Source organism: Myxocyprinus asiaticus, chromosome 44 (assembly GCF_019703515.2).
Source record: "Myxocyprinus asiaticus isolate MX2 ecotype Aquarium Trade chromosome 44, UBuf_Myxa_2, whole genome shotgun sequence".
Lineage (NCBI taxonomy): Eukaryota > Metazoa > Chordata > Actinopteri > Cypriniformes > Catostomidae > Myxocyprinus > Myxocyprinus asiaticus.
The window spans coordinates 25,318,335-25,342,851 of NC_059387.1; the positions used below are offsets into that span (position 1 = coordinate 25,318,335).

General features: G+C 37.7%; 1 protein-coding gene across 1 annotated transcript; it reads right to left on the reverse strand.

The window, feature by feature from the left end:
- Nucleotides 1-3,168: 3,168 nt before the first annotated feature.
- On the reverse strand, nucleotides 3,169-24,217 carry LOC127434150 (kelch-like protein 24). The gene is made up of 7 exons (XM_051686684.1): nucleotides 23,679-24,217; nucleotides 21,657-22,635; nucleotides 18,464-18,648; nucleotides 15,050-15,168; nucleotides 9,897-10,085; nucleotides 6,699-6,887; nucleotides 3,169-5,912 (listed from the first exon to the last, which is right to left on the reverse strand). Exons 2-7 carry the CDS (start codon nucleotides 22,574-22,576, stop codon nucleotides 5,712-5,714), a joined length of 1,803 nt encoding a protein of 600 aa, XP_051542644.1. The 5' UTR covers nucleotides 22,577-22,635; nucleotides 23,679-24,217; the 3' UTR covers nucleotides 3,169-5,711.
- Nucleotides 24,218-24,517: the final 300 nt, after the last annotated feature.

Here is a 24,517-nt window from a genome sequence, read left to right on the forward strand (position 1 = left end):
TCACACTGTCAATATAAAACGGTTATCTCGACTATGTGAAGTATCGGCACTGTACAGCCACATTTTATACAAATGTAATACTTTAAACCTCACTTTACCCGCTAAGAATATACACAGATGCCAGTGAAAACACTGGAGTCCAAAAATTTAAAACAGTCGAATCGTGGAACACTTCTGCGTTCAGGAAAAAGGTGGAAACTGCTTATAGCTAGAAGCAGCCCTGATTTCATGCCTCTGAGTGGAAACTATTTTAAATCTTTTCTGCACACAAAGACAAAAAACACGTCTACTTACAGCTTATGATTTATGCCAATGTGGTTCTGCTCCAAACTCACGCCATTGGTTAAAGGAATATTCCTGGCTCAATACAAATTAAGCTCAATCAACAGCATTTGTGGCATAATGTTGATTACCACAAAAATTAATTTAGGCTCGTCCATCCATAAAAAAAAAACAAAAAAACAAAAACAAATCGAGGTTACATTGAGGCACTTAAAATGGAAGTGAATGGAGCCAAGTTTTGGAAGGCAGAAATGTGAAGCTTATGGTTTTATTAAAGCACTTACATCAATTCTTCTGTTTAAAATCTTGATTTATTTGAGCTATAAAGTTGTTTAAATCATCATTTTTACAGTCCTATTAGGGTTTTAGGGTTTGTTGACATTAAGTCGTCATGGCAACAAAGTTGTTAAATTGGCTAACTTTACACAGAAAAGGTTAGTAAGCAATTTTATCACACTAAATCATGTTAATATTGTTATTATTATTATTAATATTATTATTATTATTATTGTGGCTATATTTTTGAAACAGGGATTATTTTAACGTTAACGGAATAGCCCCATTCACTTCCATTGTAAGTGCCTCGCTCACTGTAATCCAGATTTTTGTCGAAATAATTTTTTGTGGTATTCAATATTATGCCACAAATGCTGTCGAATGGGCTTAACTTGGACTGAACCCGAAATATTTATTTAAGGTTGACAGTGAGCCGACTCTGATTGGCTAACATGCGCGGGACGCACTCTTTTTGCTATTTGATTTTCTGCATTTACATTTATGCATTTGGCAGATGCTTATCCAAAGCGACTTACACTGCATTCAATGTATACATTTGATTTGTTTTATAATTTTATCTGTTTGTCAGTATAGTCAAGTAAAACACATTTTATGCGTGGTGATAAAAAAAATAAAAAAATAAAATTAAAAAAACTCTTGCAGCGGATTTACTGTAATAGGACTGCTCATAGTACAGCATCATAATGTCTTATACTTCCACCCTCTGGTTATATATTTGAATTGCATGCTGTCTTTGATCTTTGCTCTTATGATGCATGTTTTTCTCTTTTGTTATACCAATATATTTCCCTATTGACGGCTTTTTCAAACAGAAATAATTTTTGTCTATTTTTAAATACAGAACTTCTCAAGAAATATATTGAGGTTTTGTGTGGCTTGCATCAGTGGTGAAATTACAGTAAATTTTAAAGTTCTTGATAGTACTTTTATGGTACTGTAGTACTTTTATATATTATACTTCTACACCTACTTATAGTACTTTATAGTCTCTCACAAACAATCACCAGGTGTCAGTCTATACATCTGTCTAACTATCCAGTTGTTTGTTTGTTTATTTATATATTTATTCCTGTGAGGGATGGGAATGGTTCTATTAAACATGTAAGAAGACATAAAATTTAGTAAGGCTTAGGAAACATCAGATTGTAGGTAAAAGGTTAACCTGCCATACCTGGATAAAAAAAAGAATCCTGTATTATTTCAGACCACACTTCATGCATGTCAGTGCAGCATGAGTGTTGAAAAATTTTATGATGATTAATACTGTCTCTAGGAAAGATCCTGCAGGTCTGAACAGACCATTTTTACTTGTTTTCTCCTTCCAGGTGATGCAAATGATTCAGAAGAACGAGGAAACCAAAGGCACCCTGAGAGAAATACACACAACACACTCTATCACCCCAGAATGCTGTTTTGTCATGGCGCCTTCAGTCACACAGTGTGTTACTCCAGGTCAGCTGGAGCTACACTTGTGGCCTGGATAAAAGCATCTGCTGAATAACAAAAATACATTAGAACAATGGTTTTCAACTGGTGGGTCGTGACCCAAAATTGGTCATAGATCTGGTCGGATAGGGTTGTGGATAGCAGTGAAAAAGCAATGCTAAATGCAAATAATAACATGCAACTAATCATAGAATATATTATGGGTTCATTTGCATGTTAACATGAATAAACAAGGTTCGTCCGCAATATGTTTTGTGTTTAATTATTGGCTTAACAGATAAAAAAAAAAAAAATAGTCTAAATAATAATATGTTTGGGTAAAATGTGTTGGGTGGCTACACATTGCTCCTCTTCTCCTAACTGTGGAAGCAAATATTATGATTGCCTGTCAAATATTCTGAGAATGCTTTTTCCAGTAAAACAATTAGAGTTTAATGAGAAGGACATCGTAGCCTGAAGCAAAAACCAGACTCCATGTAGCATGGGTCGTGTGATTTTCCACATACAGTTGAAATAAAAGTTTACATACACCTTAGCCAAATACATTTAAACTCAGTTATTCACAATTCCTGACATTTAATCGTTGAAAATATTCACTGTCTTAGGTCAGTTAGGATCACTACTTTATATTAAGAATGTGAAATGTCAGAATAATAGTAGAGAGAATGATTTATTTCAGCTTTTATTTCTTTCATCACATTCCCAGTGGGTCAGAAGTTTACATACACTTTGTTAGTATTTGGTAGCATTGCCTTTAAATTGTTTAACTTGGGTCAAACGTTTTGGGTAGCCTTCCACAAGCTTCTCACAATAATTTGCTGGAATTTTGGCCCATTCCTCCAGACAGAACTGGTGTAACTGAGTCAGGTTTGTAGGCCTACTTGCTCGCACATGCTTGTTCAGTTCTGCCCACAAATTGTTTATCGGATTGAGGTCAGGGTTTTGTGATGGCCACTCCAGTACCTTGACTTTGTTGTCCTTAGCAAGTACCATTAATTATTTATATAATCAAATATCTATGTTGTTTTATGGGTAAAAAATAGAGGTCAGCTCTTTTTCAGTCATAGTTCAAATACATTTTAACAGAAAATGCATGATTTTTAATAGAAGTGAAAGAAATAATACATAGCATTGGATTACAAATTCATAGTAAAATAGCTTTATTGAGGAAAACGTATGCATACACCATATTAAGCTCTTGTGCATTTCAATTACTCAGAACAGCAAGAGATTTTAAGTGACAGTTTTACACATATAAAACGATAACACATCTCTTACAATATTGCACAGAAATTAACAGAAAGAACCATTCAAACATCTCTGGCTAGTTGTCAAGAGTCTATTATTCCACCACGAGGCACTAAACAGTATTGTTTTTTATGCACTGAGTATCTTAATTTAGAACTTTCCTCTGCCAAACTGTAAATGGAATCTGTTCTAAAGGCACATCCTCATCATAACAATGGGTATTGTTTGACAATGTATATGAGTTAAACTGTTTTTTAACATGCACAGTTAACTAAATACCATAAATTGTACAAGGACTGTTTTAAAAAAGACAAAAAGAGGGACAGATGTCTAAAATTTAAAAACGCTCATTCTTTCTATGGCTTTTTCCACTAAAAATTGTCTGAAAGATCATAATCAACAAAACAAGAATTCTTTCAGCATCTGAAAGCCTCAAACTCACACAAAAGACACTCAGAAGCTCACATCCACAACTCCATACATTAATTTATAATAGTCAAACTACACACCAAAGAAATTAAATAAAAATAAAAAAATGAATAAAAGGCCATGTTGCGTTGCAGTGTCTGTGTGTGGAGTGCTTTCTTTCAGTTGCAATGTAAAATTCCCATGCAGATAATCTCAAACGAACAATGTGTATGTTTTGTTTTGTGGTCTTGCATATGACAAATAAAAAAAAATCCTGGCTATTTAAATTAAGGCAACAAAGCTAACGTTACTGGTCTCAGAATCCCAGGCGTACATGACCCACACACAGACAGACAGACAGACACACACTCTTTTGCTGCTACATCATTTTCTCTACCCTGCTCTGTGTGCACAAACACTGAGGATCTAAACTGAGTTTACTGGTAGAAGAAAAACAGAAATATGTTGTTGTGAACTAGCCATTTGGCCTGGAACATTACCACTGCAAACACTTACTGATACAGTAAATCTCAAGAGGGAGCAAACTAATATTTACATCCGGGATGCTGAGAAATATTAAAGAAAGACTTAAGTGCCTGGTTGGGGCTTTCAGAATTCTACCAAGAATAAATAACTTTAAAAAAAAATAAAGTTTAAGCACATAAATGATTCACTTATAAACAAGGTCCTGACATCACTGCCTCTATTACCTGTATCATATCCCATATGCGAAGGCATGTTTTTTACATGCAATGTATATTGGATAAGTCTCGCCACCCTTGTGGCAGCAAAATCATAACCAAATACTAACTGGGATTCAATTGGAGTCCAATTGCCAGCTCACGTTCCATATGGATGCAATTACTATTAATAAAACCATCTTATCAGGCACACAATAGTTCTTAAAGAGGCATTTGTTTTGATAAATGTCATAATAGCCACAATGAATACTAAAAAATAATCACCCAAATAAAACATGCATACATAAAGCAATATTATAAGAAACACTATAGATTAGACATACGTTTTGGTGCCTGATGGACTTCTGTTTACCGTATACCCATTGGACACAACACCATAACACATAGGAGCTCAACATAAAGTGGTTCCCGCATGGAGATCATATTCTGTATTTCACCATCATCGTCTCGCACACACACCCACACACATACACACACATAACTGCACATTGAGTCCATCACAATGAAACTCTGTCCACCCATCACAAATAATCACACCATTCACCCACTCAAAAAATAACCACTTACACCATACACAGTCAATAAAATACAATAGAAGAAAATACAATAATAGTAATGTAGTAGGAAAAAAATAAATGGAGCCCAAATGGGGGCATCTGCCAAACCCCAGGGATGAAGGGGAGAGGTGTGACCCAGATAACAGACAGAGAAATCAGAGACAAATCAGAAAAAGTAATCTTCCGACCAAAGAAATGTCAGCCAATCAGTTGTCAATCAACTTTGGGTAATGGATTTGGAAGTATGCAAATCTGTACATGATCTGTGTGATATTGTCAAACCGATCCTCTATATTTGAACATCATGGTGGTAGAATGTAAAAAAGTTAAAGGGGAAGTGTGCAATTTCTTTTTTTTTTTTTATACTTTATAATTGCATTTTAATATGCAGAGGCAACAGCAGGTAAGCCATTCGAGGTTGATTCCTCAACCATTTAAACACAGTCTCTGTGGCACTTTAAAAACATTGCTCCATTTATTTGAGCATCTCAACCAGTCCGACACAGAGACACTGGCTAAACCAATGGTGTGAGTTTGGGGTGGTACAATCTGTTTGGAAGACAGGAGTGTTTGGTAAAACCTGTTTTAAAACAGACATCATTTTTGCAATTCCAGAAAGTACATACATTTGACCTTTACGTCAAATGGTCTGGTGCGTCTTTAATAGTGGTGTATGAATTTTTATACTATTATAAGTCTTTGTGTAGTTCTGGGTGTATCTATCATATTGTGACCTTATCTATAATAAGGCTCAGTTTATCTTTTTGTAGTGTCATGAATGGTAGAACTTCTCATTGTAGCGGTGGATGGTGACGCAACCATGATAAGAAATGGGGCGGGGCATGGCGGCCACGCCCGTAATGATGCCAGTGGCCGGGTCATAGCACAGGATTGTGTCTGACGCCTCTCCGGTTTCACCACGCCCTCCCAGGATATAAATTTTACCGTTACATACCGACATACCACAGCTTTCCTGAAAAACAGGAGGGAGAAAATGAGTCCTAAACAAAGTAGAGACACATTCAGGTCTATTTGATTAAGTTTTCATCAAAAAGAGTGCAAAAATAGGGTTTTGGAAGTAAAAATTTCATGCATTTTCTCCACAGAGAAACAGATTTTTAAGCGATAAAGTATAAAACTTTCAAGACATATTTATCATCAGCTCCAAGGTTGTTGAGCAATGCTATACACATCAGTAAAGTCATCAGTAAATGTGATTTAAAGAAAATCATGTTTCAGTGCAGAATTCCCAATGAAGCACTACACTACCCACAATCCTTAAGTGAAATCCACCAATCAAAGCAGGTCACTATTACAATGGAAACAGATATCATGACAAACAGTGAAGCCCACTGACATAAACAATGTGAATGATCTACAATTATGTCATTATTCCTACTCTCTCAAATAACTTATATATTTGAATATTTTGCAATGAATAAATATATGGTATTTTATATTTAAAACCAATTTCATTCACAATGCTACATGGGATAAGTAATTAATTCCCTCATAAAAATGCCTTGTACCTGGTACTCAAACAAAGCTTTTGCTTTGAATCAAATGTTGGAATGTTACGATTTGTCTCGAAGCTGATTGGTTTGGTTCAGTTCTTAGAACTCTTTAACAAACAATCTTTTGAAAGCTATAGAGAAAATGAATAGAAAAAATACTTCCAGAACCAAGCCTGAATAAAAAGTAGGTGGTCACTGTTGCGCTCTTTAGCATTTCAAAACCGCAACTTCATAACACCTGATACCTGTTTGCTGAACGTGTGAACCACATGCATCCAGTAATCTTCGATGGGGTCATAGCAGTAGATGGATTTGGTCAATCCTCCAGAAACATAGATGAGGTTGTTCAGTGATACGGCTGTAATGCATCGCTTAGCGATGGGGATGCTGGCTCTTAGCAACCAGGTGTCGGATTCAGGGTCATAGCATTGGACCTGAAGGAAAACACACATAGTAAAAAAATAAATACAAATAAAATCAGTTAAAAGGAATTACAGAGATAGTTCCATGGAACACATAAGATTTTAGAGATGTAAAAAAGAAAGTAATATGGGTTTGAAACAACATGAGGGTGAGTAAATGATGACAGAATTTATTTTTGGAGTTAACTATCCCTTTAACTTAACTTTTGGTAGCAAAAACACTAGTTAAATTAGACAGTCTTGTTTAAACCCTTTGGGCTACAAAACAATTAAAATATTCTGGCATTCTTCTTATCCATGTTCCAGGAGCCACAGATTTAATACATCAATCTCTTGCCATCTCTAAAATAACAGTTTCATAAACCCCTATTGATAACTGCTTTACAGACATCTATGTTTTTGTGGTAATACAAATATGGAACCACACCGAGTGGATATGCATTCATAAAAACCACAATTAGCAATTAAGTGTCCTGATAAAAATGAAACATGATTGCACACAGAAAAAATATCTCTGGAGAAAAGCCTGCCTGTTTTGAGAAAAGTCCCTCTCCCTATTTTGTGCAGTATGTGATAGGGGAAGGGACAGCATTATAGGGGCTCTTCACATTTTAGAGATAGCAGACAGCAGACACCTGTGCAAGAGAATGCTCCAGGCACAACTGTTCTGGAAGACTAATAGGATGGGAACGTGACTGCAACAACAGTCAAAGTCAAATTACACTCACACCACACCCCTTATTATGCTTTAACCAATAATGGTTGAGAGGGGCGGCATCATCAACATTAAAACCTTCCTTAAAAGGAGACAGGATACACTCCAGTGTCATCCAGAGCAGGAATCCCCTCAGGACATAGACTAGACTTCCCCTGCAATATCCTAACCGACAATAAACATGCACACTGCAAAACATTTCTCAATGGAATCATGGGTCTGAAGATTTATCTTTAAGTTATTTGGGCTATTTTGTTTTAAAAGTTGGAGAAATAGCAGGATGCAGTTCAGAACCAAGAAGAACAGCATGTGACCCAGACTGAATCGCAGTAAAATACAAGAGAATCCAATGAAATATCTGCGGCTTAGTGTTTCTTCCAAAGAGACACCTGGAGAACATTTCAGAGCAGGCCTGACAGATCCAGGTCAGATGGTCATTACAGTAAATCTCCAGTAGGGGGCAGTGGTCAATGCATTCTTCTTTGGCAAAGTCAGACCATGATATGAAGGAAAAACTCTCTTACCACAGTGTAAGAGTAAACAAGCTGCCATCACGTAACAATGGGGAGAACGCAACAACTGGCTCACTCAGCTGTCACTCAGGGTCAATAAGCAATTGATGCCATTTTGGTTACACACAAGGTGCTGTGCTAGATATCATAATAGGGGTATTGCACTTCTAATTGCATTGCCAATTAGGACTTTCTGTCTTCTGTGGAACACAAAAGGAGATGTTAGGCCAAATGTTAGAAACTGACAGCCTCATTCACTTTCATATTAGGGTTGCCAGCTGTCTAGTATTAGCCAGGACGTCCCCTCTTTTGGTCAAAATGAAGACGTCCTGTACAGGATGCCTATTGTCCAATATTTTAGCGGATGAATAAATGTCCCATATTGAAGTGGCAAAATGCTCCCCGGACAGACAACGAAACACTTGATGGAGACCCCCGTTCCATATTAAGGGCTCAAAATGCTAAAGCGATCCCGTATTCCTGTGACAAAGGGTTGACAACTTTATCTCATCGTATAAAAAAAGTTAATGGTGACATCTTCTTGGAACACACTTCAAAAACTCTGAAATTACGAACTCTGTTGCCATTAAACGTTTTTTCAGAATTTAAGCCAAAGGCTTTTTAAACAGGAATTTTGGCTTGTTTCAGTGTTTTACTGTATAATTAGTCACTGTGGTGGTTGGGGCATGGTCGAACGGCAGTTTGTGAATGGAGAGCAAGATCGAGAGATGAGAACAGCTTGAATTATCACCTGTCAATGATTATTTCTAACACCTGTTTCTCATTGCAGTGAGGGTGTGAGAGGGATTTAAGAGCGAGCCAGACGCCAGAGAGGGGAATGAAAGAGTCAGATACACGCAGCAGAGTGTTCGGGGTGTTTTGTGTTGTGCTGATAAGCAATTTCTGTTATATTTCAAATAAAGCTCACGTGGATTGTTGAACCCCCACCCACCCCACTTCCTTTTTCTAAGACAACGAACTTGTTATGGTCACATTTAATCTTTTCATATTGTCTCCCTAATCTCAAAAGGACTAACCTGGTAAAATACCAGTTTAATGTTAATAATAATAATAATAATAATAATAATAATAGTGTACTTTAATTTCATGTTACTCAACTGAACACATTTCAACAAATTGATCTCTGGACAGCTAAACATACTCAGCTGTCTGAGGTTCAGCTCAGTAATGTAGTGATAAGACATTAAAGCTGAATTTTAATAATTACTGCATGATTACGCTTCCTATAGAGACATTTAGCACTCTGCACATGTGTCAAGCACTAGGAAGTGTAATCGAGCTAGAAATCAGGATCGTGCCTAGAGATTGCAATGGCAAGATGTACTGTGAAAAAGGAGTTATATTTTGGTCTGTTCTCACCCAAAACTGATTGGATCACTACAGATGACATTGTTTAACCCACTGGAATCGTATGGATTACTTTTATGATGCCTTTACGTGATATTTGGACCTTCAGAGTTCTGAATAGGACATAATGAACAATGGTTTACAAATGAAGCCAGTATTGGCCATATCTCAAATAAAGCTATATCTGGGCTGTTTTATTTAGGTAAGATGGGTTTATGATGTGTTTAAGGTCCATTGCAATGTTCTAAGGAATCTTAAGACGACTACATTAGAAAATGAATGGTGTCACACCCTCCAGCACAGTGACCTAAAAATAAATGTCATGATTACATGCAGTAAATGCACAATAACATACAGACATAACTGACAGGGCGGCTTCCAAGACGCCCTTCTCCTTAACTGTCTGCTTCACACTCTTCTCCAAACCTTATCTGAGCATGTGTTGTCGTCAGGTCCTCCTCCTATCACAAACAGTTTGTTGACGCAGCTGGCGACGGCGGGCGAGCTGACGGCCTCCTTCATAGGAGCCACCTCTGTCCAGCGGTTTGAGAAAGAGTCATAGCATTCAACACTGCTGAGTCGTGACTGACCGTCATATCCACCAACGGCATACACCTGTAGAGAAACACAATGACGAAAAGCAAATTAGCATAAACAATCCAGGCTGTTGCGTTAGGCAGAATGACAGCCTCGGTCCCCATTTACCTTCATTGCATCTTTTTCTATATAATGAAAGTGAATGGTGAATGAGGCTGTCATTCTTCCCAACATGTTTTGTGTTCTATGGAAGAAAAGTCATAAGGGTTGGAACAACCTCATGGAGGTTGTTAAACAATGACAGAATTTTAATTTTTGTGTGAACTATCCTTTAAACAGTGGACCTGTAAACAATACATCTTATCAATCACTGTATATTGTTGCATAATGTAGGTGCATTCAAACTGTTTTCACCTGTTTTGAAATGCACACATGACATTTCCTGTGTGAATGATACAATTGACAACTTGGGAGGTGAAACGGAGCATATAATTCTAGCTGAACAAGAATTACCATTTACCCTTTTGTATTGTGTATTCTCGAATTGATGTGGAGACAAAGGGATTGACACAGACAAAAGCACACACACATCCCCGGGGCTATCACTGCATTTCTAAAGGCACATATTGCGCAAAAGACAAATGTATCATTGTACGTGCGTTTCAATTATGTAAGTGGACTAAACAAACCAAATTTGAAACAGCCCGATGACAAAAGTCCATTTGCAAAAAAATATCACATTCTTCATACAAAATTTTTACTCAAATAGTTATATGGTCAAAAGAATCTATTTGAAGCAGATTTGAGGTGTCACACACTGGCAACACCTAATAGATATGTTAAAACTAGTGGTCAACCAACATAGTTTTTCAGTGATCGATGCTGAAAACCAATATCTATAGAACAGGGTGGCCAATAGCAGATATATTACCATAATATCCATAATAAAATTTTAAAGTGAAGGGAGTAATTTAAGCACCACTAGTGGCGCCAAATGGAATTGCAAGAATAATTACTATTTTCAAATAGGTTTCCCCAAACCCTCTCCCTTGGCATGACTCACAAAGAAAGTTAAACAAATTCAGGATTCCAGGATTGGTTTTAGTTTGACAAAACCCACCAAATCCAAACAGGCTTTAAGATTTTTAGTGTTAAGATGCTCATTATCAAATTATTAAAAATTAGTAGATGGTATGCACTAATAAGACTTATTTGTTCTTTCTTTCAAATCAACATTACACACAATAAAAGACGTTTTTGGTGTGCCAGCGTGCTATTGAACTTCAAGTGAAAAACTCGTTTGAATGGCGTCTCTGCCAGCAAATCCATGAAAAAGAGGTTTGGGTGGCAAATCCCACTTTTCCGATATATCTATATAGGGGAGTGATTACGTTTTTTTATTTATCAATCATTATTGAAATGAAATGTATTAATCTTACTTGTAATTATGTAATTATATTAGGCTAACTTTTTCATCGATATTTTATGGCCTCATGGGGAAATTAAAGTGTCTCTAGGTAAAAATGCAAGAGTGCCAAAACTATCTTTCTCACAAATAAATAATTACCATAAACAGCTGATTTTGTGGAATTCTAATTTGTTTTCTTTGAAGTGCACTTTAAACTGGAGAGAAATACAGGGGTAATGACTGTCACTTTGCTCACAGTTGATTGGTCCATTATCTGTATGAGATCTCTGATTGAGAACATGACCTGCCCCGGAGCAGTATAGCCATTAACAGATGTTACTATGGTGATGAAAACCTATCCACCTTACTGGTACTGTGGATTCAGAGTTAACTCAAACTAAATTTCAATTTACCAAGCTAACTGCTTAATCCTGCTTTGTGATATAGGTCACATGTCTGCCACTTGTCAGGCAAACCAGAAAAAGTAGTCCAATCCCAAACTCACACCATTGGTTGAGCCACTGTAGCTATGTCCGGTTTGTCGGGATGCTCAAACAAACAGAGCAATGTCTTGTTAGCGCTAAAGAGCCACAGTGTTTACACTTTTTCGGGGAGTCAGCCTACGAATGGCTTACTTTTAGTTGTCTCTGCGCATTAAACTGGGACAGAAGTATTTAAACTTAAAAACAATACAAACTTCACCTTAAAATTACAGAGAATGAAATGTACACAAAACTGGAATGAAACAAACATTAATTTTACATAACATTTCTTCCAAATTTAATGAAAACAGAAAAAAAAAAATATATATATATATATTATCCATTGACAAGGTTGTCAGTAGAGTTGGAACTGACATTAGCGAAAGATAACATTTCTGTTAACAGGTCAAGCATTACCGATAACATATTTTTTTTTTTAATTAAAAAAAATATATATAGACCGATTGTCCTGCCCGATATACGGTATCGGTCTAACAATAGTTAAACCATCTCTGCTGTGTACTGTTAGAACATGACGTCTTGGAGTGCAAAGTGTTGACAGGTGTGTGTTGTAACACATCATGTCATTACTCTTGTTTTTGTGAGTTTCCAGGAAATTTTGGGACATTTCCCTCTGTTGATCTCTACATCACAATCTCGCTCAAGAAACACATGGAACACAAAGAACCTTAAAGATTCTGTCTCCTCCCTCTGCTCCCTCAAGTCTCCATGTTATTAAAAGGAAGAAGGTAAACATGTTTCCCATAATGGAACGACTCCAAAAACTGGTTGGACCAGTGGGGGTGCACAAACATGCTAGAACACAGAAAGGCAACACACCACTTACACAGAGCACGAGGCCATGTGCTTACTGATGAGCTCTTTGTTCAGACTTGGATGTTATAAAGAGGAACAACAACATCATAACACTTAATACATTTTTTCTTAACTGAATTGCCAGTTTTAACGGGATAGCTCATTCAAAACATTTTCAGTGGAACACCAAAGGAGATGTTAATCAGAATGTTAGCCTCAGTCACCATTTACTTTCATCGGAAAAAAGATGCAATGAAAGTGAATGGTTACCAAGCCTAACATTCTGACTAACATCTCCTTTTGTGTTCTACAGAGGAAAGAAAGTCATATGGGTTTAGAACAACCTGAAGGTGATTAATTGATTACAGAATTTTCATTTCTGGGTAAACTATCCCTTATATCATCAAAACAGCTTTTTTACATGTCATCATACTGTACAGAAATTATAAAAACTTTTGGAATTCTGTTTCCACTTTCATTACAAACACAAATTCTACACATCTAAAAAGGTACCATTGTGGCTCAGATCAGATTATTGTGGCATAACCCTGTGGTAATGGTTTTAAATGTCCCAGTTTTGATTAGATTTTATCTGTAACTGCAAGTCATGAAACTCTCAAACCAATAAATCCAATCACAGTCAAACAAACCCTATGACTCCTGGGTTAGTGCAAAGAAAAACGTCAGTGCTCAAAAACAAACCAAAATGATCTGTTGGGGTAAATGTAGCTTGCGTTATGAGTCTGGAAGTATTCGTTAATTTTTCATGTGACTGAACACAAAGTGTGAGATAATTTCACCAAGAGACATAAAAAAATCTGCTGCACTACAAATGCATCAAACGAAGAGAAATAGGTGTTTATGCAGATGGCTGGATATATATTACAGCGCATGTTAATTAGTTATTGCACAAGTAGTTTTTGTTGGCTCTGTCGTTCCATTGCAAACAAGAGACTCTTAATTTACTGAACCTTTGAGCCTGTACTAAAAATCGTCCTGACTGACTGAAAAACCAAATGCCTCAGATCTTTCACAACAGGACGGAACAATGTACCCAACTGATCCAGACGAGCTATTCAACCCCCTGCCAAAGTAAATCAGATCTCTGGAACTGATAGCAGTCCTTAAATTATGAAACCAGCCTGATGTGAATTACGAAATATGAAGTGAAGTTTATGGATGCCTTTAGCAGTGCCCTTAATTAATGGTATGGACTGTTGATATGTATGATCATTTTGATGTCAGTTACAGATTAAGAACTGCAGCGTAAAATAACCAGCTCCAAGGGAGAGGCTAAAATGATGTCAGTGTTTAACACTGCATGAACAGAAAACAATGAACAAGCAGGAAAAAAAGAACAAGAGACACAGAAAGAGTTTAAAAGTAAGAGGAAAAAACAATACAATGTAAAGGAACAAGTACACAAATACTTGTTCCTAAAGCACTTAAAGCTGGAAACAGACAAGCAAACAATCAATCATAAGAGTGGGATCATGTTTACAGGCTAAATAAATGTAAAAAAAAACAAAAAAATACCAACACCCATTTCTAAATGTGAAAAATATTCATCATGGTCAGAGGAGGTATGTAAACCACAGGACTTCAACAAAAGAGAAAGCCATATTGTTAAGTGAGAAATTATGTACAAACACTTTCACCTCCAGGGACTGGATTCACGAAAATCTTAAGAGAAACATTTTAGTTATAAAATTTATTATAGTTTTAAATGGTCAATTATTTTTTTATTATAGTTTTAAGTTCTTAATCTAGCTATAAATATTAATGGTTTAAGAAAAAAAGATAATAACATTATCATTATTATCTTTTAGAAAATATGAAAAAAACAATAGTAGTTAAAGACTCATTTTATTCTGGCCCAGTGAAAAGAAAACTGACTACTTGTCAAATTAGAATAACACCTTATTGGGGGCCTGGGTAGCTCAGCGAGTATTGAAGCTGACTACCACCCCTGAAGTCACAAGTTCGAATCCAGGGTGTGCTGAGTGACTCCAGCCAGGTCTCCTAAGCAACCAAATTGGCCCGGTTGCCAGGGAGGGTAGAGTCACATGGGGTAACCTCCTCTTGTTCGCAATTAGTGGTTCTCGCTCTCAATGGGGCACGTGGTAATTTGTGTGTGGATCGCGGAGTGTAGAATGAGCCTCCACATGCGGAGTCTCCGCGGTGTCATGCACAACGAGCCACGTGATAAGATGCGCGGATCCACACAACAATCTTCACCAATATCATAATATGTGTGAAAGGGGCATATGGGGCACCGAGAGATAAGGTGGGCTATTCTGGGAGGTGTGTGTAAAAGTGGAGGTGACTGGACTCACCTTTCCAAGCAAGACGGCCATTTTGTGTCTCCAGCGTCCCTTGTTCAAGGAGGCAACCCTGATCCAGATGTTGAGCTGGGAGTTGTACATCCACACATCTCTGCTGTTGATTCTCCCCCCTGAAATTGCACCCCCAGTTGGTCACTACTTTTATTTCCAGTGATACAACAATTATATTTCTCAGAGAAGACACATATACAGGATAAGATGTAACAATGAGGTCAAAAGTTAACTGACCCCTGACACACTTTGGTATTGGTTTATGTTCCTTGTTTCATATCTTATCTTTTATAAGTCCATGAATAGATTATGTAAATAATAAAACCATAGAACTGGGACAAGATGTCCACAACAACAATACCAGACAATTCCAGTGAGACAACATACTAGGGTTGCAGCGGTATACCGGTTTCATGGTATACCACGGTATGAAAATTGACAGTTTTCATACCATGTACATTTGCTTATCTAAGGTATTGAGAAAAAAAATGCAATGGACGGAGAATCTCACCTGCACGTGCGCATCTCCTTTCCTCCTCAACTGCCTGTCAGACTCGTCAACTTGCGCCACACACAAACATGCAGCGGAGAAAATGTCAGAGAGAAGCGAGGCGGTCTGACATAAGTGAGTGTGTGTGTGAGTTAAAGCAGTTTCTCTCAACTGGTGGGTCGCAGGCCTATTCGGACTAGGTCGCGGACATGAGGGAAAGAACAATGACATGGTTCTCCCATTGAAGATATTTCGGCGGCCGCCCAAGTGATAGCCTTTTTAGGACTGCCGAAGCAGATTTAATGATAATCTCACAATCAGCTAAAGGCTTCTCATATGCACTTTCGAACGAGTGTAACGGATCCAGCTCACGATCATGATCTGCTCTTCTCTCTGGCGTGCGCATGTAACAACCGGGCTTCCCTCGATATTGCGGAGTGCAGACCAAAAAACTGATGTGACCAATTTAAATTGTAATGAGACTTTTCTAGTTTAAAGTGTTACGGAGGAAGTCCAGTCGAACCTCTCAAACAGTAGGCAGCCCCGAATAGTAGTTAAAGATTAATTTTATTCTTAAGAATGGTTTGTGAATCTGGCCCAGTGAAAAGAAAACTGACTACTTGTCAAATTAGAATAACAACTTATTGGGGGCCTGGGTAGCTCAGCGAGTATTGACGCTGACTACCACCCCTGGAGTCGTGAGTTCGAATCCAGGGCATGCTGAGTGACTCCAGCTAGGTCTCCTAAGCAACTTAATTGGCCCGGTTGCTAGGGAGGGTAGAGTCACATGGGGTAACCTCCTCGTGGTTGGTATAATGTGGCTCGCTCTCGGTGGGGTACATGTTGAGTTATGTGTGGATGCCGTGGAGAATAGCATGAAGCCTCCACACACGCTGTCTCCATGGTAACACGCTCAACAAGCCATGATAAAATGTGCGGATTGACGGTCTCAGACACAGAGGCAACTGAGATTCGTCTTCCGCCACCCAGATTGAGGAGAGGTACTACCCCACCACGAGGACCTAGAGCGCATTGGGAATTGGGCATACCAAATTGGGGAGAAAAAATAAATTTTTATTTTATGATACCAACACTCTTTTACTCTAATGCATCTTTTAAAAAAATTAAACATTTTAATGCTAGTATTACAGACTCACCTACATATAAACACTTATTCCAGAATGAATAGCTTACATGCTAGCTCACCTGATTGGACCGCAGTTCAAGTCCAGCCATGAACTCAAGCTGACACGTGACACGAGAGAATCATAGAAGTGGCACAAAATGAGGTGGGTTGCTATAGAAAATGCTTCAGAAAATTTAATTTTTCATTTCGCTTCTGCATTTTAAAACATTTATTGGTTAGGTTTAGGCATTGATTTAGTAAGGATGTCTTTTTTAAACGTCTCATTTATATTTTAAAACACTATTGGTTAGGTTCAGGCAAAAGTTTTACATAAGGGAGGTATGTTTTAAAAACATCAATCTAAAATTCACCTTAAAACCTCGTCTGAATACAACACCATTTTACTCACTTTTGGCACCCTCAGCTGGACATTTCACTGGAAAACTGCAGCCTAACGTGTTATACAGCATGTTAATTCTGAATTGCAAAAATGTTGTCATGTTCACGTAAATTTCATGAGATCAGGCTGATTAAAATTACCCTGAGTTTGCTCTGAAGAACTGGCAGTGCATGATTTGCTGTTTTGCCAAACCAAAACTGACTTCATACACCAACTTTGTTTTTCTTATTCAGGCAAAACATGCAAAAAGTAGCGAAAGAGCTTGCTTTTGTTTTCTGAAATTGCATGGCACCATTTTGATTTATATCAGAACATAAGTGCTGTCATGGGCTTTACCCAAAATCTCATTAAGGTCATATCATCAATATGACAAGCAATTACCACAAAGGACAGTAAATATCGCATGGTGTACACTCAGCTTTAGTTTTGAGTTTGACACATACAAAGACAAATTCAATATATAGATATCAATGCACAAACTCAGTACGAGTGGTTATCTGACTGGGAAAACCCTGCATGGCCCTCACACCACTTTACTGAACAAAATACAATATATGTGTGGGGAAGGAATGAACTCAAAGGTTAAAACTGCAAGAGAAGGGGAAGAGAAAGAGTGAGAAAGTGTTAACTAGCAGGACCCTGTTCATATGGAAACACGTGAGCTCTTGGCACATGCAGAATGTAAACTGATCGCTCAGGATTCCCTCCCCCTCACTTACTCCTGCTCTTCCTCTCTCTCTCTCTTTTGAACACTTTTTTCTCTCTCTCTCTCTCTCTCTCTCTCTCTCTCTCTCCAATAGCTGGAATCTTCTGTCTCTTTTAATCATGTCTCGCAGTCTTTTTTTTTTTTTTTTTTTTTTTTTGCTGAACCAGCTCGTGGTTCAAAGTGAGCTGCTCTGTTATGTGTGGCACCCTGCTGTGTTTAACAAACCCCTGCAGATTAAACCACCCAAGAGGTAAACATTAAACTGGGTCATATACAGTAATCAATAGGGAAATTAATTACATGGATTACAGATGACAGACAGATGCAGGGCATATTAATTCAACTGCAATAACTGGAGGATAGACAGACTTGGTTAGAAATACAATAGCACAAAAAAATTTCATTCCATACGTTCATTATCTGTCTATAAATAATTTATCTTTCATGTTAAAATTAGTAATCCACACATTAAATTCTTTCCACCATGCCCTAAATTAAAACTACTAATGGAGTAAGAATGTTGTTATTAAAATCAATGATTACCTGAAGGACAGAATTAATTACTTTGTTTTATTTACTTATTATACACGTGTTCTTTTATTTATTTCATGTGAAGCACTGTGTGTTCTACTGCTTGAAAGTTGCTATAGAAATTTAAAAATTATTAATAAATAATAAATTATTATTATTACCTGAGACCAGAATGTCATTCCTGAGAGCACACACAGCATACTCTGACTTTGTAAACTCTGGAAGTTTGGCTAAGGACTTCCATTCACCGGTAACAGGATCATAGCATTCGGTATATGGCAAGTTGAAACCCCCCATCCTCTCGCACCCTCCAACTACCACAATGACCTCAGAGAATCCAGTAGACCTGCAGAGACACAAGAGCATGTCTATCCTGGACACATGGACAAATGTCTTTTATAGTCTTGAAATGTTAAAAAAATGGCTACAATTATTACAGCTTTATTTAAATCAATAGAACAAATAGAATTCAGTAAAAAAAAGGGATCACACATTCCGTTAAGCCAAGTTAGCACTCTGTCATACTCCCGAGTCCCTAGCTTTAAGCAATGCAAGTTAAGCTCAATCGAAAGCATTTGTGGGATAATAAGTTTGACTTGTGCCTCTTTTCTTAAGCTGATTTCAATGGAAGTGAATGAGGCTAGTCCATAAACTTTAAAAAAAACACATTGTTTCAAAAGTATTGCCACAAGACGTGTTAACATTATATGCAATAACATGATTTTAGTGTGATAAAATTGCTTACTAACCTTATCTGTTAAGTTATATCCAATATTACAACTTCGCTGCCATCACAACATAATGCCAGTAAACCCTGTAAGCGATTTTATCACACTGAAATCATGTTAGCATGTCTAATGTTTAAGCCTTGTTGCTATTCTTTTGAAATGGTGTGTATTTTAATGTTCATGGACTGGCCCCATTCACTTCCATTGTAAGAAAGTCCCTGTAACAGTTATTCTTGCTTCTTTTTTTCTTTTTTATAAACTATGGACTTGTCATAATTATTTTTTGTGGTAATCAACATTATACTTCAAAGGCTGTCCATCCAACTAAACTCGAACTGAACTTGGTATATTTCACTACTTAGCATGAGCTCATTGTTCACGTTTTGTTTCCTTTTTGGCTATTTTTTTGCTCTCCAGTGACAGTGAAAAGACAAGTACAGAATCACTTCTCAAAATAGCAGTAAATAACACTGTCAACTATTGCCCTGAGCACAACGTGCATTCTCTGTTCAAAGAACCAATCTGCAAGCAAAAACGTTTTGTCCAGAACTAACCCCCCTTTTTTTCCCTGAAATCATCTGCCTAGAAGACTAGGCTCTCTGTGTAATTGATCAGGGAGTTAGAGAGTGTGCAAATAAAGATGCTAAAGTTAGAGCTGAACTTTGAGTACCCTCTCTGTGGGGAAAATAAATGAGAGTAGATAGAACCTAGTCTCAGTCTGCCAAATCATGCAAACATGAAAACATAATTTCAGTGTTTGATGTTTGATATAATTACTCTAAATGCACTGCACTCACACAGCTTAGAATAAGTACGTAAGACCGGCTGGGCTCGATCCTTTCAAAGTGTAAATATGACTGAAGAACTACCCCAAATCTGCCTGGAAACAGAGGTGGAACAGCAGCTTTCTGCCAATTGTAAACTGACACCCGTCTGATTACACCTTTAACCCTAGCACAGCCTTCTGAAGCTGAGGAGACGTTTTGTAAGGGGATTGGTGTGCTGTTGCGCGAGTGTCTCTTCCGTGCGCACCAGTGTTTTTGATGTTGTTGCGCCAGTGTTTCTCTAAGGTTATGGTTAGCACCACGACACTAAGTGCTTCACTTTGAGGGGCAAAGCCCACCCCAGCACCCCCCTAGATCTGGCCCTGGCAAAACACAAATGCAACTCAACTCCTCCTCCTATTCTCACCCCCATGCTCCTCCAAACATAACAAAAACAAAGAGTGCACATGGCATGCAGGGTGAGGTCAACAGGAATATGTTTCGAAATTCAGGTGTTTATGTGTTATGAAAGTTATGGAGGAAGAATGTGTACAGGCAAGCCCCACTCTAACTTGAAGGTGTCTCTTTCTTGCTGTTGCTCTGAACTTTTATCATGGCTTAGATTATTCCACATCTGCACATCAGGGCAACAGGTTTGCCTAACTATCAACTTTTGAGACAGAAGCTGTAAAAACAAGCTTTCAAGTTACATCAGACGCTCACTTGTTGTATCATGCCTTCATATTCTATTGAATCTGTAATGTGGACTTTCTTGCTTCCTACAGTGTTTGTGTTCCTTGAGTTTTTTTTTCAACAAAAAGTTGGTTCATACTATCCAAAACATCAACATTTCAAACTTTATAATGTTGGTGGTTGGATTTATGCCATGTCCTAGTTTAACAAACCTTGACTGTGCTATGTTTACACCTCTAATCTGCACTAGACCTGTGTTTTCCTCCATCGAAAACTGAGGCCATTTCCAAACTGTTTTCATTAAAAAAAAAAACTCTTTATCAATTTCCTAACTTTACTGCTTTCCAACCATTAGGTGCCACCATGATAATTCTAATTGCAGCTGGACTGTTTTCTGGCACTATGGAGCCACATGCTTTTTTTGCAAGTTTACAAATTTAATACACTAAACATCACATTATCCATTAAGAACATATGCAGATATAGTGAAAACCCTGAAGACCGGAAAACAGACTTCTGTTTATGAATCAAATAACACTTCTGCATTCATGAAAAAGGAGGATACTTTGGAAAATTATGACGTTAGGAAACTAAATGTTTTCAAACGAAATTAGTGTGGACATGGCCTTAGAATGTTGGGAAACATTTAACTGTGTGTCATTTTAACATTGGCTATAGAACATGTTAACCAATACTGTCACAAGTTACCCACAGACTTGACAGTCATATGGCAGACATTCATTAATTCATTAATTTATTATTAATTTTAACACTCCCCAACAAACACCAATAGTGTTAACACACTGATCCAAAAACTACTGGAATTTGGTCTTTGTTGGTGTTTTATGGTATTTGTTGACAACTATTAATGACAAATAATATGTCCTTGCTTGCTTTTGTTATATCCGGGGTTGACATTGGAAAGAAGCTCTTAAATGGTGGATTTTGTGAGTAGGGCAAATAACTCTTGGGATGTAAGTATCTCTCTCTGGCTCTCTCCCGTTTTCTTTGTGAACTCATAACTGCTCCATTTTTCTATAATTTAAACTACTTTGTACATTTAGTACATGTAAAGACTGATGGTGATTGCATCAGTGTGCATTTCTTGGTAATTTTTTATAAAAGCCCTTAAGGGCACAGGAAATAGCAAGGTAAGACGGCAATCATACCTGCGTGGACGGGTTCTGGGTGACATCATCTCATTGCCCAACACATGATAGCGTCTGGCCTCATGCAGAAGCTGATAGCACTCTGGTGCATTTTGGATCAACTGGTCACCCTCTACAGTCTGCACAAAATAATTTGGGTGCAGCAGAGGCAGGCGAACATGGGTGAGCAGGTCCCTCAGTACGATTCTGCGGTGGTCCACGTTATAGTACACCCAACGCATCACTGCTTCAAAAACAGTTTCCTCCTTTACAATAACCAGCTCGTCACTGCCGATGTACTCCTCCAGCTCTTCCTTATGCAAGTCCAGAAATTCCTCGTGCTGGGCCACGTCAGCGAAGCTCTGCAGTGCATACGAATGACAGCGGCTGGCCAGTTGCTTGAGGGAGTGTGCATCAGCGAAACGCTGGATGCCCAGGCAGTTGCAAGGATCAAGTTGATCTTCCAAGAACTTGGCACAGGCATCTCTCAGAGTGCCGATCTGGAAGAGGTTGGAGGTTTCAAAGAGGAACTGCACGTTCTCTGTGGTGATGCGGGCACGTCCGGTGTAGACATACTGCAGGAAGGTGTCCATGGCTTCAACACGGATGCCATTGATCTCAACCAGCATCTCACGGCTCTCACGGTGGTCATTGCAGAACATGGCACGGAAGTAGCTGCTGCAAGCTGACAACACAGCACGGTGACAAGGGAACTCACGACCCTCTACACTGATAACCACATCGGTGAACAGACGGCTGTCACGGAACTCGTTAAACATCTGCAGGATGCTTTCTGGGTGGCATGGGCCGGAGGAGAAATCAAATACATCATGACTACTGAGGGGCTTGTTGTCCATCTCCAGAACCTTTCGCTTGACTGCTGGAGACTCACGGACTCCAGAGTCCTCCCGGTTCATTCTTCTGCCCAGAATAAGTACCATTGCGATCAAACCAGTGAGGCCCAAGGCCCTGTCAACAATAGAAGGGAATGACACCGCTGCTAAAATTAGGAGAAGAAAGATTGTTATTAGATATTTTTGATTATTTTCAGTAAATTCGTGAGATTATCGGAACATAAATTATAGATAAAATATGAACACATGATGTTTTAACTGAAAATTTGCTTACAACAACAACCATAGACAACCATAAATGCAAAGCCTTTTAGGTTGAAGGTAAAAATTTAGCACAACCCCACTGGAACATGTCAACAGACAGTCACATGTTACCCGTGGACTTGACAGACATATTGCAGACATTAATTATTAAACTTTTTCAAAGACATTTGAACTGAATTGGTCTTAGAAAGTGTAAATATTTATACATTTAGTATGTCGTGAGGGTACAAAAACAAACCATAAAAAACTTTAACGACTACCCTTTATGATGTTGAACTGCAAGTTTATGTTGACTATTTCATGTTGATTTTGTCACAATAAACTTGCAACCCTTTGTTTGCCTTATATTGTACACATTGCACCAGGTGAGCAGGTTTTCTCTGCTGCCCTCTCGCGGTCATTTCCGTATTTAACAAGAGGATCAAAACAAAGAACTGTCAGAGCGTCAACAAAATCAACTTCAGAAAATGACCTGCCACCATGTGTTGACTGATAATCATACATTTTGTTCTGACATAACAAAATCAGTAAATTCAATCATAATTAAATTATGTATTACTACTTTATTACAACTAAACTTTAAGTTCCAAAACGGTAAAGGATCATGTCGCAGTTTTAAAGCTAATGTGTAACAACACTATCAAAAACAGGTACCTGAATATGAAGACTATTAGACAAAAATACATAAACAAACATTTCTGTATCGGTTGCCTGGGACTTATTTGTACCGACATGTAACACATTTGTATTTATAGCTTTTTGCTAAATATTTTCTCAGCAAGAGCACAAATTAAATATTTTAAAATATAATATATGCAATACTTGAATAGAATAGAATAGAATAGAATAGAATAGAATAGAATAGAACAGAACAGAACAGAAACGCAAAGTAAACTTTGTTATATTTTTACCAGCATAAACTTACTTGTTTATAAAGCAAAGACTTTGTTGTGGAAGTCGCGTGAGTATGTAAAATGTTAAATCAAAATACAATTAAATCAGAAAATCTCTCCACGTCTACCCTTTGGCTGTCATCTCAATCCCAAGACAGAGCCAAAAAAGATCTGCTGGAAAAAACGTTCCTCCTGGACGCTTTATTTCCATCATCACATCCGAAAAACACGAGCTGTAATCAGCTGACCACGGGGGAATTATGGGAATTGTATTTCTAAAGGAGCCTGTTTCAAGGACGCTAGAGGCGCAAAAGACTACAAGTACCAGTGTTGTCAGATCTCCACATGGCCAGAGAGTGTTTGTAAACGTTTCAACAGTCACAGTGTAGGAGGTGAATTTCATGAGTAGCCAACAAAAGATTTTACACTGTCGCTAAATTCTATGGTGATTCTTTTATCTTTTTCTTATTCTTGCTCTTTATCTTTTTTTAAAGTTATAAAACACATATTTTGTGTTTTAATGCCACATTTTTGAGTGCACTGATTTGATTAAAACTATGACTAACCTCAGTGTTTACTAGATGAAAATCATTTTGGTAAACAGTCATATATAAATAAATATGAACTGACTGACAGGTAGTCAGAAGTTGTCGTCTCTTATGTAATCACACACAGATAATTTAGAAGCTATATTAGTGAGGCATTGGTTTTCAAACTAAGTTAATGCGGTCATTACCGCCTAAACATAACCGTTCAGTTTAGACAATTAATTAGCATTTTTAAATAGTGAAGACCACTTCAAATGTCCACACAAGGTTTCCCACATTTCATTATATTAATGAGTAATTTATTTATTTATTTAATTGGTGCT